Raw genomic sequence first — 14,574 nt, 5'->3', positions numbered from 1 at the left:
AGTCAGGCAGCCTCCAAGCAGAATACATACATGTATACTGCTGGGGGTCTGGAGCCCCTGTCACCAAACCTGTCTGCTAGGACACAGATCCTGTGGCTGCATGGCAGATTCTATGTCCCTGGTGTCATAAGTTTAGCTTGGGACACACAGACTCCCTTGACGTGGTTTTTGTATTGTTGGTCTCCTATAGAGGCCTTGCCTGACATGTTTAAATGGACCGCTGTCCCAGAGGAGTTTGTTTTCAGGCAAAGAAAGTGGGGAAAAAAAGTGGAAAAGGCAAAGATGTGAACTGATGGATGGTTAAGAACAAAAGCCAGGCGTCCCAGGCAGCTGCCACTTACTTTTAAGGCTCCCTTTGTGTGTTGTTAATTGCCTAAGTAAACAGCTCCCTAGGACAGAGGCTGTCCCTCTCCTCCCCTCCTCTGAAGTGCTTAAGCCCTGGAGAGGGGAAGCAGGAAACTGACTGGAGCCAGCTCTTCCCACCTCCTCGCCTCCAGCTTTTAAAGGGCTTTCGGATTTCTCCACAAAGCAAAAGAAATTGTATTATCTATCCTGAGCTGCAGATTCTCCCTGCTGTTTAACATGGCCTTCGACACCTTGTTTGATTACCAGCTTTGCCATGCACTTGCACGGAGACCTGGGAATCTGTGAAATCATGGCAGTTGCCACTTTTTATTTATTTATTTTTGTAGAAGTAAGGAGTGATACTTGGATGGTTTCTGAGTTTCAGATTCTTTGGCCACAAAAGTGTTAGTGATGCCTCTTAAGGGTGCCCAGCAGCAAGAACCTGAAAGAGAAGCAGCTCTAGGAAGGGATGCAGACCTGTTGAGAGCCCGGGGCTCAGTGGCAGTGTGTGCTTCTTTTGTTGTTGTTGTCTGTGTTTGTGTGGGTCTTTTTGTTCTGTTTTGGTTTTTGGTTAGTTAAGGCAGGGTTTCTCTGTAGCCTTGGAGCCTGTCCTGGAGCTCCATCTATAGACCAGGCTGGCATCGGTCGAACTCACAAAGCTCCACCTGCCTCTGCCTCCTGAGTGCTGGGATTAAAGGTGCAGACCACCACCGCCCAGCTGCCTTGTTCTCCTTTAATCACTTGATCTAGCAACAACACTGGCATCTTCATCAACCTCTGTTTGTATTCCACTCACCTTTCCCTTTCACTGTCCTGAACTGAGCTGTTGCCCACCAATGCTGGACCTGGTAGACATGCATACTCTAGAGTCTATATAGTGTGGGGTAGGCCTGTAGGAAGCCCAGCTCCTTATCTATATGCTAAACAGTGTCCATCACCATCCTACCTACTTTGATGATACACATCCTAGAACCAGAAAGTCATTCATGTGGTCCTTGAAGTTATTTTCCCTTTGATACTTTACCTACATGTACCTGCCTTTGGGTACAGCAGAAGTCTCTTAATGGGAGCCTTTTCCTGAGCTGGCCTTGTGTCTGACATCTTAAGTTAAAACTTGGACTCTGGCTGCCTCAAACATGCTAGGCTTGGCCACCCAGTCCCATATGCCAATTATAAGAGGTAAGTCATTGTAAGAGACAGAAAGGATTTTTTTCAATGTAGCCATACTGGAAATATAAACATAAAAGAGGTCTATGGACATCCAAGTTGATTCTGAGAGTCAGTTTTATTGTTCTTGTAAATCTCTGTGAGAGTGCTAACTTATTATGGCATCCTACATCCCTGCTACCTCTGTTAAGACCTTAGTCACCTAGAGACACTCAGAGTGAGCCAAAGGGAACATCTTTCTCTTCAGAGTCCAGAAATACCACCCACTGATGAACCTCTAAGGGGGTATTTCTATGGCCATCAGAGTTTTTAGCCTTCATAAATTCTGTCATCATAGACAAATATGCTAATATATAATATGGCATATGTCAACAGACTGATTTAAGATGTACCCTCAGATAATCATCATACATTAACAAATGGCTAGTCAGCTAGAATTCTCCCTAGTGAGCCCCAAGAAAGTACAAACTTAGTATTTCTATGATTATGTAATTTATAGAATAGATCCCATTGACACACTCAGTTTTCTGTGTACCTAAATATCCCCTGGTAATTTCCAACACAGAGATCATACACTTCAAGCTTTCTTGCCACATCGGTAGATTCCTAAATAATTCAGACCTCCCAAAGATAAGGGGCCCAACCTGCTGTCAGATAACTAGCCAATTGAGATTTTGATAAAGGACCCCAACAGCTCCAAAGAACCATTAAACTAACTAAGAAAGGGAAGGCCATGAAGGGAGGTACAGGCCAGGGAGGACAGGCCAGGGAGAGCAGCAGATCATGGTCATCATCTCACTTCTGCCTCTGCAAGGTGGCCTTATAATCTCTGGAGGGGAGAGCAGTCTTTCTCCTGCAAGATGAACACTCGCTAGTGGATAATTTCCCTTACCCGTGGTGAGGTGTCGCTGTTCCCCTGGGCCGTCAGCCATAGTAAAGGAGATGAACACAAAACGAAGCTCAGTTGTCATGCTTTCCCCATACACTTAGTTACCTGTCACTTCTGGCAAAAGTGGCGAAAGACCTGTCTACAAGAGGTCTGAGATGTTGAAAACTTTTGTTCTGTGAATAAATGCACAAAAGGGAATAATACACTTACCCCTGTCTTACTGGCTGTCTACCTTACATAGGCACAGCCAAGGGCCTCCAGGCACGGATAGGGAATGAGAGTGATGTATATAGAGAGATTGCTGTCAAAGAGCGCGTAGGACCTTGCAAGCAGAGAAAAGTGCTTGTCCTTGGAAGCCAGGGTGGAGCTAAGATGCTGGACTTGAGACTAGAGTGTGTCTTCAGAAAGATGCATTCGAATTGCCTGCATTAGATCAGGGCATTTCTGAGCTTGGGATTCCTCCTCCTGAGACAAGCTAGGTAGTGACCGTCCAAGTCATTGAATTAGCTTGGGTGGATGCAGTTGGTATGTATAGTTCTGTATACTTTTTTTAAAAGACTTAAAAAAAAAAAAAAAAAACTCAGAGCATAATGTCTTGCCTGGCTGTTTCACAAAGTAGTTTGGGTGAAATGAGGTTATTTCCAGGATGTAGGGAGGGAGAATCACCTTGGTTTTGTAATAGATTTGAAACAGATTTGTAAGATTTTCAGCAAGATGAAGCAACACCTCCAGAAAGAGGAGGGGCTTAAGTCATGCCAAGTAAAGGACATATAAGCCATATTGGCCATGTGTTAAGACAAATTTATTTTCTCCATAGCCCTCCCACCCCCACAGATACTGGAGTAAGAAGTCAGAGCATCTACTGTCAAAGCCAAATAGAAGTCCAGTGTCATGTTGGATGTTAGAAATCCAGAAACAAAATGAAGAAAAAATTGAGTGTTGCATTTGAATTAGCATTTAAAGTGGCATGTTTATATAAAGAGGGAGGGTGGTGTAATATATCCCCGTTAAAGAGAAGGAATTCAGGCCGTGGAGAATGTCAGTTGCATTTATATATTTATGGAGCAGCCATTGTGGCATTTGGCATGCATTTGCAGCCTTCCTTCTCAGGCATGAGTTTGTCTGCACTGGGGAGAAGATGCTGGGAAAACAAAACAATGCAGGAGGGGATGCTTCCCTTCAGAAATTAAAGGAGGACCTTCTTTCTGCTCCAGGGGAGAGGGTTGGGTTACCTTGGAAAGGTTTAGAATCACAAAAATCCATATGCACTTCCAAACTTGGAGATTAGAATTGTGGGGGGTGGGGGGTGGGGGTGGGGGCGGCTGGCAATGTGTAATTGGTAGTATCATTTCCAGCTAAGAACAGCCCTTTTAAAAGGGAGACTTTGGGTTTTAGGTTGGGGAAGCTGTTCTTCCGGCCTTGGGTCCTCAGATGCATGAAGGGAAAGCAGAAACTCCAGTCTGTCTTACTGGACAGTGTGGCCATGGCGCTGGCAGCAGGCACAGACCTTCTCTGGCCTACTGATTTGTAGGAAATCTCCAGACAGGGCTTTGGAGCACTGCCTGGTTTGGAATTGTCTCTGCCGGTTAACCAGTTTCGGGATCTCTAACGCCCCTTCACTTCTGTGTATCTTAGCTTCTCATCTGTAAGATGGGAATACTACTCTATCCTAGAATTGTTCGAAGGGTTAAATTAATACTTGTAAAATGTTTTGATTGTGCCTGGCATGCGGATGTACTATGAGTCTGTCAGTGTTAGGAAATAGGACAGACATACCCATGTCATTCATTTGTAGCCTGTTGGGGTAGCCAAAAATCAAACAAGTAGGCAGCAGAAGTAATCTTTTTTTTTTTTTTTTTTTTAATTCTTTTAAAAGATGTACTTTTTTTATTTTATGTATATGAGTGTTTTGCCTACATGCATGTATGTACACCATATACAAGTCTGGTACCCATGGAGGTCAGAAGAGGACATCAGATTCCCTGGCTTAGGAGTTGCAGATGGTTCTGTGTGGTGCTGGGAACTGAGCCCCAGTTCCTCTCTAAGAGCAGTAAGTATTCTTAACCAACTCCCTGCCTGGAGGAAGTACTCCTAAAGCCAGATGATTTTAGTAGCATTTTCTAGGAGGCTATTTCATGGTATTTTCTGAGGGATGTTGAAGGGGGCAGATGGCCTTATTATGGCTTTGGGTAGGACTTGAACTGTGCACTAAGCTCTGCAATGGTCAACTCTGGTAACCAAAGGTCTCTGCTTGTACAATTGAGACAGACACAGTCATTATGTAACTGTGACTTGAGAGTGCTCAATAGCCCGTTTCATACAACAATACATTCTCCCCCAGTATAGTGTATGGCCCCTGTTTGGAACTGTGCTTTGGGGCAGGGAAATGTTGAGGAACCTGGAAAAATGAAGTCATAGGATGTCAAAGCTGGGAGAATCCTTAAGAGAAGCATTATTTAGACTTCTCTATTTGATCAGGGAAGGTCTAGCAACTAAGAGGGGAGGGGACCTATCGGGTAGTACACAGATGATGAAACATGAGCAGAATTTGGGGTTCCTAACCCCCGGGAGCTGGGTGTGATCTTTTCATCTTGAGGCCAGTATGCTTGAGTGTTAACAAGTCCCTGGACATTTGTTCTGTAGATGTTAAGCTTATCATCAAACTCCACAGTGTGGACCAAACGATAATTAGGCTTCACAGAGTACGCCTTCCTTTACCGTGTTCGTCAAAGCTCGTTTACTGTTCTGGAAAGTCAGGCAAGTTCTTAAAAGTTTCCACTTGTTGCTGAGGGGGGAACAAGCTAGCCAAACCCGGAGAGCACCGCCAGGAACAAAGTGTCCCCCAGAGTGATAAAGGGACCAGTGAGTGACAGCTTCCCAAGTCAGAGTGCTGTGGTGCCCAGCTGTGGCAATTGGCTTCTCCTATATATATTCATTATCCACTGGACATGAGCCATCCCCTGAATCCAGTATTGTCCTCTCTGCGCCCCATTGTGTAGAAGCAAATTGGGCCCTCGGATGCGCAGACAGGAGCCAGGGGGAAAGTGGGCTTCTCTTGTGTCTCTGGGAGTCTCTTTAGGAGGCCTCAAGTCCTTTCTCCTTACTGTTTGCAGGGGTGACAATCAGACTTCAGGAACTAGGAAAATCGAAAATGTGTTTGGGTGTTTCTTTCTTTCCTCTCTGCAACGGGGGGACCTTACCCCCTGAGATTTGGCTCTGACAAATTTTTTTTCATAAGACTGTATCTGCTTTGTCTTTTAGCCTATTGTTACGTAAAAGTACCTCTTGTGGGTGAAGCTGAGGTCACCCCTGTACTAACATGTTAGCATGTGGTGCATGCCCGTGGAGCCTTCTAGTTACCACATACTTTTTCCTCTGGGCCATCTGATCCCTGCTTCCTCTCAAATACTACTCAGACATCATTTTCCTCTCTGTCATTGGGAAATTCCACACAGGTAGTCCTCTTGACACAAATGAATGAGAGAAAATGGTTTGGACAGCTACATACATTTGATGGTTATGCAGGTATAAATAGGTAGCATCTCACATGGGAAGTTACATGTTAATATTTTAGATCGGAAAGTCTTTGTTTGTGCATATGTGTGCACGCATGCACACATGTATGGGAGATGCTCATCCATGTGGAGCAAGAGCACAGGTAAATGTTGAGAGTCTTCTTCTATTGTTCTTTTCCTTATTTTTTTGAGACCTGGAATTGACAGTGTTCTCTGGGCTGGCTAAAGCCTGGATCCATAACTAGTTCTGGGGTTACAGATATGCATTACTGCTTTAGGAGTTTATGTGGGTGCTAGTGATCTAAACTCAGTTTTTCATGCTTCTATAGCAAGTGCTTAACCTGCTGATCAATCGCTCTGGTCCCTAGGATGCAAAGTCTACTAATAATTTAAATGTGTGATAGAATTTGGGGAAATGTTTTTGGAATGCCTATAATATAATCCCTTTAAGAAGTATTTGGCTATTTTGTAGTTGCTTTCACGAAAGTGCTCTTTCTTTATTAAAACACACACAGGCACACGCACACACACACGTACGCACGTACGCACGGGCGGGCGCACATACACACAGACAGAAAAAAATGAAAAACCCTGTTATGTTGGGCTCTGGGGATTGCTCAGTTGGTAGAGTGCATGGCCGACAGCGTTAGCTGTGTTCACTCTCCAGCATTGTATAATTTCAGCCCTTAGGAAGGTTAGAGACAGGAGGATTGGAAGTCTAAGATCTCCTCTGCTGAGTTCAAGGACAGCCTGTGCTATGTGAGACCCTGCCTAAGAAAAGAAGAAATGTAGGATGGCCTTTGTGCCCTTTCTGCACAGGAAGAACTGGTTTTTAACTTTTGGCATGTCATAGCGATCATAGGATTAACCTTGCGGAGACACCGGTGCTGTGTCCCAGCTCCCCCTGCACGTGGATTTTCTGTGGCGGTAGCCTTCAGTGAGGTGGTGGTGGTGGGTAAGTTTTTAATGAGACAAGTCAGCATAGAGACAGGTTAGCTTTGAGGGTTATTTTTTAAAGCAACTGAAGAAGGCATTTTCTTCAGGCACTATGTGACTTCCACAAGTGTATCTGAGAAGAAATGACAATGTTTAGGTTCAGGGACCAGTGACTTAGCCCCTGGGTAGGTGCAGATTGGGGGGTGGATTTCCCTCCCTCTGATCCCCTTGGTCTCCTTGCTGAAATTGTATTTGTTTAGCAGGGCACATGGTATGTTCACCAGGGGCTTAGGGTACAATGCACAGTGTTCAGTATGTTCAATCAAGAGCCAGTCATCTGAAAGAAGAAACAAAGGCCTTTTTTCCTTCTACTGTGTCTAGGGTACATGAGTTTAAATGTTAATAACAATCCTTGTGGGCTATAGAAGCACTTGGAAGAGCTGAAGGGTGTTTGAAAAATGCACTTGACATCACATGCTGAGATGCATTAATAGCTCAGTATGCAGGTTTCCCATCGTAGGGGAACAGTGCTAGTTTTTAAGGACGCATTCCAAGGTATTGATGTGTATGTTAATGTAGTTGGTGAAATCGTGAACAAATATTGTTATAAACAACAAGCGCATAACTTTATTATCTTTGAGAATTCAGGCTCTATAGTTTTAGAGTAGGACTGTTTTGCTTCTATCTTCCCTTTTGTTCTTCTGTGTGACTTGCTCCAGGTGGTTGCATTAATATATCATTTTTATATGCATTTATACATATAATAGCAATGGTGATGCTTGTCCTGTAAGATTTGTAAGAGGACAATCATAGCAAAGCTCTCCTGCTCAGCACTTCCCAGGTTCTGCCTAGTCTAGTGCCAACCACATCTACTACTACCCAGGCTGCATACATTAACATATCGAAGAACTGGGAATTAATTCTGTTGCTCTGAAGCCATAGCAGAATTGTAAAACAGCAGACTGAGAAACAACCATTCCTCCAGTTGCCTCCTCTCCTGGAACCCCGTGTAGCATGGACCGACTTCAGCTATCCCCAAGAACCTGGTAACCCTACATGATCTGCCAGTTGAGATTACATTTTTATTCCCAGTAAGAAGATAGTTTCATGGACGCCTGGTTGGTATATAGGAAAGTGCTCGTAGTTTCCAGTCCACATTTGGGATGTGTGGATGCTCGGTGGTAGAGCTCTTAACTCATAGCACTGCAAAATTAAAATTACAGAAATAAAGTGGCCAAGTTCCTCCAGCAGCAGCAGCAAGGGTGTGGACTGCCCATCTCCCCTGTGAGGTCCCCTGTGCTCCTTGTATTACTCCCTCCACCTGTGTGCCCCAGCCAGGCATCTGTCACCCTTAGAGATTAGTTTCACTTTCACAATGTTAGGGAATGATCCTGGGAATAGCATCCCCCAGTTTTGATCTGACTTCTTTTACTTACTGTAACTATTTTGAGGTCTATCCACATTCTAACAGATGCCGCATATGTTACTACTAATTCTTTCCATTGCTAGGTAATAGTCTGTTGCTTGGCAATGTCACTGTCTGATTATCCATTCACTTCTGATGACACTTGGGAAGTTGGTCATTTGTGGCCTTTATGAATAAATCTGCTACAGGCTGAGCATCCCCAACCCAGAATCCCCAAGTCTAAAACATTCAGCAATCTGGAACATCTCGCGGTATAAACATTTCGGATAAGAGATGTTGAATCTGTAAATGAAGTGCCCCATCTGTGAGTTTTTACTCTTTGTAATCAGAAGAGCAAATGTTTGGAATTCTGATGGTCCTTTAACTCGTTCTTTAAATGCTTTGGTGAGGAGTCTCAGAAATCTGCACAATTACCAAAGTTTCCCCCTCTCTTTTCCAGAAGTTTCATGTTCAGAGCTGTGCTTAGTTTTGAGTTAATTTTTACACATCAAGAGAGATGTGAATGAAAGTTCCTGCTTTCCTATGGAAATATCTAATGCTTCTGGTACTGTTTGGGACAGATAGTCCTTTGTCCATTGAGATCCTGTGTATTTTTGTCAAAGCTCAATTGTCCCTGTGTGAGAGTGTCTCTTGAAGGACTTCCTTGTTTCATGGATCTGTTTGCCCTAATGTCAGTGCCTTGATAATGGCTTGATAGTGAGTCTTGAGTCTAGGTGGTGATGCTAATCCTTCAGCTTTTTGCATTTCTAAATTTTTGTTTTGTTTTGTTTTAGCTGCTCAGGATTCTTAAATTTTAGAGCAAGTCTTTCCACTTTTGTAAGAAAATCTGAGAGGACTCCCCATCCCCCCACCCCCCCCCACAATTGCATGGAGACTATGGGCCAATCTGAGGATCCATGATAGGTCTGCAGTAATTGTAACGTTTGTGTAGTCCTAGAGATGGATTAGAGGGAATGACGTGTTAGTATGGTGAGGTGGGGATGGAATTGCATTCAGATGGTGTAAAAGACTGAAAACAGTGACCCACAAGCCAGGGCCACAACTGGGGTTTGAGCGACAGATGTGAGCACATACTTCATCAGAAAATCCCTTTCAGAGAAGTCCAGGGGAAATGCCTGGGAGAGCAGTTCTTGGCACAGCTCCAGGGACGATGGGAATCTAGAACTGGAAGGAATATATAATTTTTTTTCCCCCAGAAAGAACAACAGTGAGAATTCTGGCTCCCTGCTAAGCAGACCATGAGAAAGAAAGATTGGCTAGGAAGTTCAGGAGAGGCCCAGGAAGGTTGAGCTACAGGACACTCGTGAGGGCTGCTCACACTACAAGGATTGTGCTCTGTAGCACAGCGATGCCTGTTGTACAATGGGATTGGTCATTGGTCTAGGACAGGAGGAAATACAAAGTAGGTTTACAGTCTTCCCTCCCCGGAGCTATTTGACCACATGTAGAGATAGCGTTGGTTGGCCTACTGGGGGCGGATGGGGCTTTTCCTTTCTAGTAGAAAGAAGACAAGAATAATGTTACATGTCCTACCATACACGTGGAAACCACTATCTCCAACCCTCAACAGTCACCCGCCCAACATGATCCAGAGAGAGAGGGAACTGGAAGCTGAAGAAGAGTGAGGGGTGATGGCTGCCCTGAGAGTTCCTGGGCTCTGATGCATCTAGGAGGATCACCCTTGTGTGGCCACTAGAAACGTGCCCTGGGTGCGCAAGTATTACTGTGAGGGTCTCCACTAAGGCCCTTCAAGAAAAGTAATGCAAAGGTTACCAAACCCAGGTATACAAGGATACCTTGAGTACATGGTAGAAATTTGGACTATCTGGGTTAGCTTCCTTTGGAAAGCTTGGGCATGGCAGTACCCTTTGAGGACTTTCTTAACTGGTCAGCTCTTGATTGCAACGAATAGAAAACCTTCCCCAGGGTCTGAGTGACTGAAAAGCCCATGCTCCACACCAAGTACAGCCAGGGGTCAGTGGTGCTTGTAGACCTGGGGCCATGTGCCCCTTGGGTGCCAGCTGTTCCTAGAACACTTTGCTTTTCATTATTCATTTTCACCTAGGCGATAACTTTTTTTTCTCCTGCTACAATAATTTCCCTCTGATTGGTCCACTTTAAATTCTGAACCTGACCGTGTTGAGTGCTTGCCATCAGGCTAGTCTGAGTTGGGAAATGAAAGAATGTGGGTTTTCTCACTCATAGGTTTTTAATTCCACGTTGAAGTGAATGACCTTGGGGGCATCTATCGTATTAGAACAAAGATGTTAAAATTGCATTTGCTGAGCTAGAAGGTTTTCTCTCAAGACTATGAAATGCTGGGCACCCAAGTTCAAATGCCCAACATCCATGTGGAAAGGGTTGCCTATGATCCCAGGGGTGGAGAGATGAAGACAAGAGAATTCTTAGGGCTCAGTTGCCTGCCAGTCTAACCAATCATTGATCACAAATTCAGTGAAAGTTCATTTCTCAAACATGTGGATGGTATCTTAGGGTTTCTATTGTTGTCATGAAATCCTATGACCAAAAATAAAAGTTGAGGAGGAAAGGGTTTATTCAGCTTACACTTTCACAACACTGTTCATCATGGAAGGAAGTCAGGGCAGGAACTCAAACAGGGCAAGCTCCTGAAGCTGATACAGAGGCCATGGAGGGTGCTGCTTGTTGGATTGCTGCACATGGCTTTCTCAGCTTGCTGTCCTATAGAACCTAGGAACACCAGTCTAGTGATAGCATCGCACACAAAGGTCTGGGCCCTCCCCATCCATCATTAACTAAGAAAATGCCTCACAGATGGGTTTTATGGAGGCAGTGTCTCAATGGAGGCTCCTTCCTCTCTGATGACTCTAGCCTGTGTCATGTTGACACAAAACCAGCCAGTACAGATAGAGAGCGATCAGAATAGACACCCAACATAGCCTCTGGCCTCCACATGCTATGTACACGCTTGCCTTCCCATCCACAGAAATCCAATACCATTAGAATGCGGTTTGGGTCCTGCCTTAGATATTTATGTTTTAATTCTTACAATTATTAAGAAGTTAGATACACTTTTAATTTTTTATAATTTTGGAAAGAAATATGTGACTACTGGAAGATTTACAACTGTGTGTCCTGGAATTGTTTGCCATGGAGCAGTGGTTTAGAAACAGTTTAGGAGTCCCTGGAAATGGGAGTTTAGTCTTCTCTGCGTTGCCCAAACTATATGGTGAACACACAGAGAGGAGACGAAAGAAATGTAGATATGGCAAGCCGCCAAGAATGAACAGTGAGATGAGCATGAGCCAACAAAGGATGATTTGTACCTTCAGTGCCCGTTGACCAAGTACGAATTCCTGGAGTACTTGTACTGATGGAGGCTGACATTCTTCACCAAAAGTAACTTTGAAACTTACACAACTCACAACTGTGCTCTTCCTAACTAGTGAGCCAGCCCACTCATAAACGCTGTCTCCATGTATCACTCAAATGGCACTTGTTAGGTTAGTTGGTGTGCTTCTTCTACTCTTGGTTTTGTGGGAAAGCATGTTCACACACATTGCTACCCATCTTAGCAAAGATGCTAGGCATTTACTCTTCCGTTCATGTTTCTCACTTTATCAGTCTTCCAACTTGATGAAAACAACACTATCCCATTCATTTAGATGATTATGTAATATTTGATGTGATAGATGATTGGCGGTTTCGTTTTTCTATTGATGGACATTCATATTATATCAGTACTGCCCTTGCCAACCCTTATGCACAACCACAATGCTGCCGTGAATGTCTCTGTGTTTACACACTTACATACTCGTCCTTTTTTCCCTATAGGGTAGATTCCCAGAAGTGGAATTGCTTGGTCAAACGGTATGTGTGTTTTTAATTCTAATAGATATCCTTAGATTACCCAGAGGAATAGCAAGCCACCTCCCATTTCCTGCATTTCCTTCTGCATTAGATGTCCCTTTTAAACTCTTGCCAGCCTTCCTGTCTCTAATGATTGATCTTCCATTCTCTCCTGCCACTAATGCTGAGTCTGCTTTTGTGTGTCAGATATCTGAGTTTCTTTTGTCTTCATCTCATTTTCATAGCTCATCTTTCCATTTTCAAATTCTAGGAGTCCAGTTTTTAAAGGTGTTAATCATTTGCTATGTGTGTGAAAACATCCTTGTGATTTTCCCCCCTCTGGGTATAACGTTTTCTGTCAAATGGAAATTGTTAATTGTTTGATCAAATGCCTTTTCCTTTATGACTTCTGAGATTTCTGTTGTGCTCTGCATGTTTTGCTTACCTCAATGTCATGAGAAATTGTCTTAAATATTTTTGCCTCATTAAAAAAAGAATCTGAGTGTTAATCCAATTTTCAGTGTTGCATGTGGTATGAAGCAGGGTCCTGTTTGTTCTTGTTTCTCAGATGCATAACCCAAACCCAAGTTCTAGCTACTACACTATTTCATGGGGCTGAAATATTAACACGTTCCACATGGAAAAATGGCATATGTGTTTGGGTCTGATTACTGTGTCTGCCTGTACCAACCCAATTCTATTCTGTGAGTCTCTAGGGACTTGAAATATATGGTAAGTCATCGTCAGCCTTCTATGTATCACAGCTGCTTTTAATTTTTATATTCTGATTTGCAGTTTAAAATTGAAGAAATTTCATCATAAATCTTTAAGTCTGTTTTTCTTACATAAAAAAAATTTTAATTGTGTTTATTTAGTTAGTTATATTTTGGGTCAGGTTCTTACTCTGTTATCCTGGCAGGCCTGGAACCCACTACGTACAGTAGGCTGGCCTGAACTCAAGAGTTCTGGGATTAGAGGTGTGTGCCGCCATGCCCAGCTCAAAAATGTCCTGAATCTGAAAGGTAGTAAAACAGAGTGGATAGAACCAAAAAATAATATTCCTCAGCATGGAGGCTTCTTTTACCTGATGTTAATAAACTGCAAGTTATTTCTCCCATCCATTCTAATTATTTAAATGTGATTTTGTTTTCTTCGTGATGCCTTCTTCATCCTTCCAAGTTGCAGGGACTAGGAAAACAGACAGAACATTTTAATCCACTGGAGAATCACATCATTGCATTGAGAGAGCTCAATTGTTAGGTGGTGGTAGTGCATGCTTCTAATCCAAGTGCTCGGGAAGCAGAGGCAGGCAGGTCTTTTGAGTTCAAGACCAGCCTGGCATGTAGAGCAAGTCGGAGGACAGCCAGGGCCACCCAGAGAAACCCTGTCTTAAAAAACAAACAAACAAAAAACAAAACAAAATAAAAAAGAACATGCCCAGCTTCAAGTGGAAGGCTGGATTCGGATGACAGCACCCATATCTGGTGGCTTCAGATACATGTAACTTGGCTTCAAACACCTAAGGTCCTCTTTGTGCCTCCCTAGGCACCCAGACACATAGATACACATACATTCATACACACATGCACACAAAAATACAAATTTAATTTTCACAAATATTTTAAACAATGGTGGTACACACTGTTTAATCCCAGGGTTTGGGAGGCAGAGGCAGACGAATCTCTGGGAGTTTGATGCCAGCCTGGCCAATGCAGAGAGTTCTAGGTCAGCTAGGACTTCATAGTGAGACCTTGTCTAATGAAACACGCACACATGCACGCACGCACGCACACACGCATGCACGCACGCAACACTAATTGTTATTAAAATAATGCCATTATTAACTCACATTAATAAATATGCAAATAAAGGTGAAGTCTATTGTTTTTATGAAAATAGAGGGACACAGGTATATTCTGCCTGTGTTTACTTGGTTAAATAGAAAATATCTTTAGCTTTGCTATAGTCATTACTAATATGAAATAATTCATGTATTGTAAACATTGAGTTTTTATACTTAGATATAATTCATGTATGAATTAAAAGGGAGAGGCTCACTAATTTTAATGGTAATTTAGTTTTAAGAAATAAAGTGTACATGTAAGTAATAAAGATGGTGATCTAGAAAAAAGAGGAACATTATGTTATTCAGATGACCCAAATGGATGGTAAAAGTGGAAGTTTTCTCTGTATGATCTTTGATTCTAACCATTTATTCTAAATAAGGTGGTCCAGTTATTTCTTCCTTTCTGGGAATTTTTATGTACCCATTTTAGATAGCAGTTGTCTTCTCCCATTTATTCCTCTAATTTTACTCTCCATTAGTGAGCACTAAGCAGTAGATTTCCTTTTATAAACCTAACCCTGTTTATGTTTATAACACTTGGGATAGGCAGAATGTTGTTTTCAGAACAGTGTTTTTGTTGTTTGTTTGTTTTTTGTCTGTCTTTGCTAAAGAGCAAGAATGC

General features: G+C 43.0%; 1 protein-coding gene across 1 annotated transcript in view; it reads left to right on the top strand.

Moving 5' to 3' along the window:
• Mast4 (microtubule associated serine/threonine kinase family member 4) overlaps positions 1-14,574 on the top strand; it is a 555,461-nt gene that overhangs the window by 299,029 nt on the left and 241,858 nt on the right. The window contains exon 5 of the mRNA XM_051182862.1: positions 12,092-12,127. Within this exon, the coding sequence (XP_051038819.1) occupies positions 12,092-12,127 (36 nt within the window). The remainder of the gene's footprint in view (positions 1-12,091; positions 12,128-14,574) is intronic.

Source organism: Phodopus roborovskii, unplaced genomic scaffold, assembly GCF_943737965.1.
Source record: "Phodopus roborovskii unplaced genomic scaffold, PHOROB, whole genome shotgun sequence".
Lineage (NCBI taxonomy): Eukaryota > Metazoa > Chordata > Mammalia > Rodentia > Cricetidae > Phodopus > Phodopus roborovskii.
Note: the sequence above shows the minus strand (reverse complement) of the source record. Positions and strands in the feature narration are given on the sequence as shown.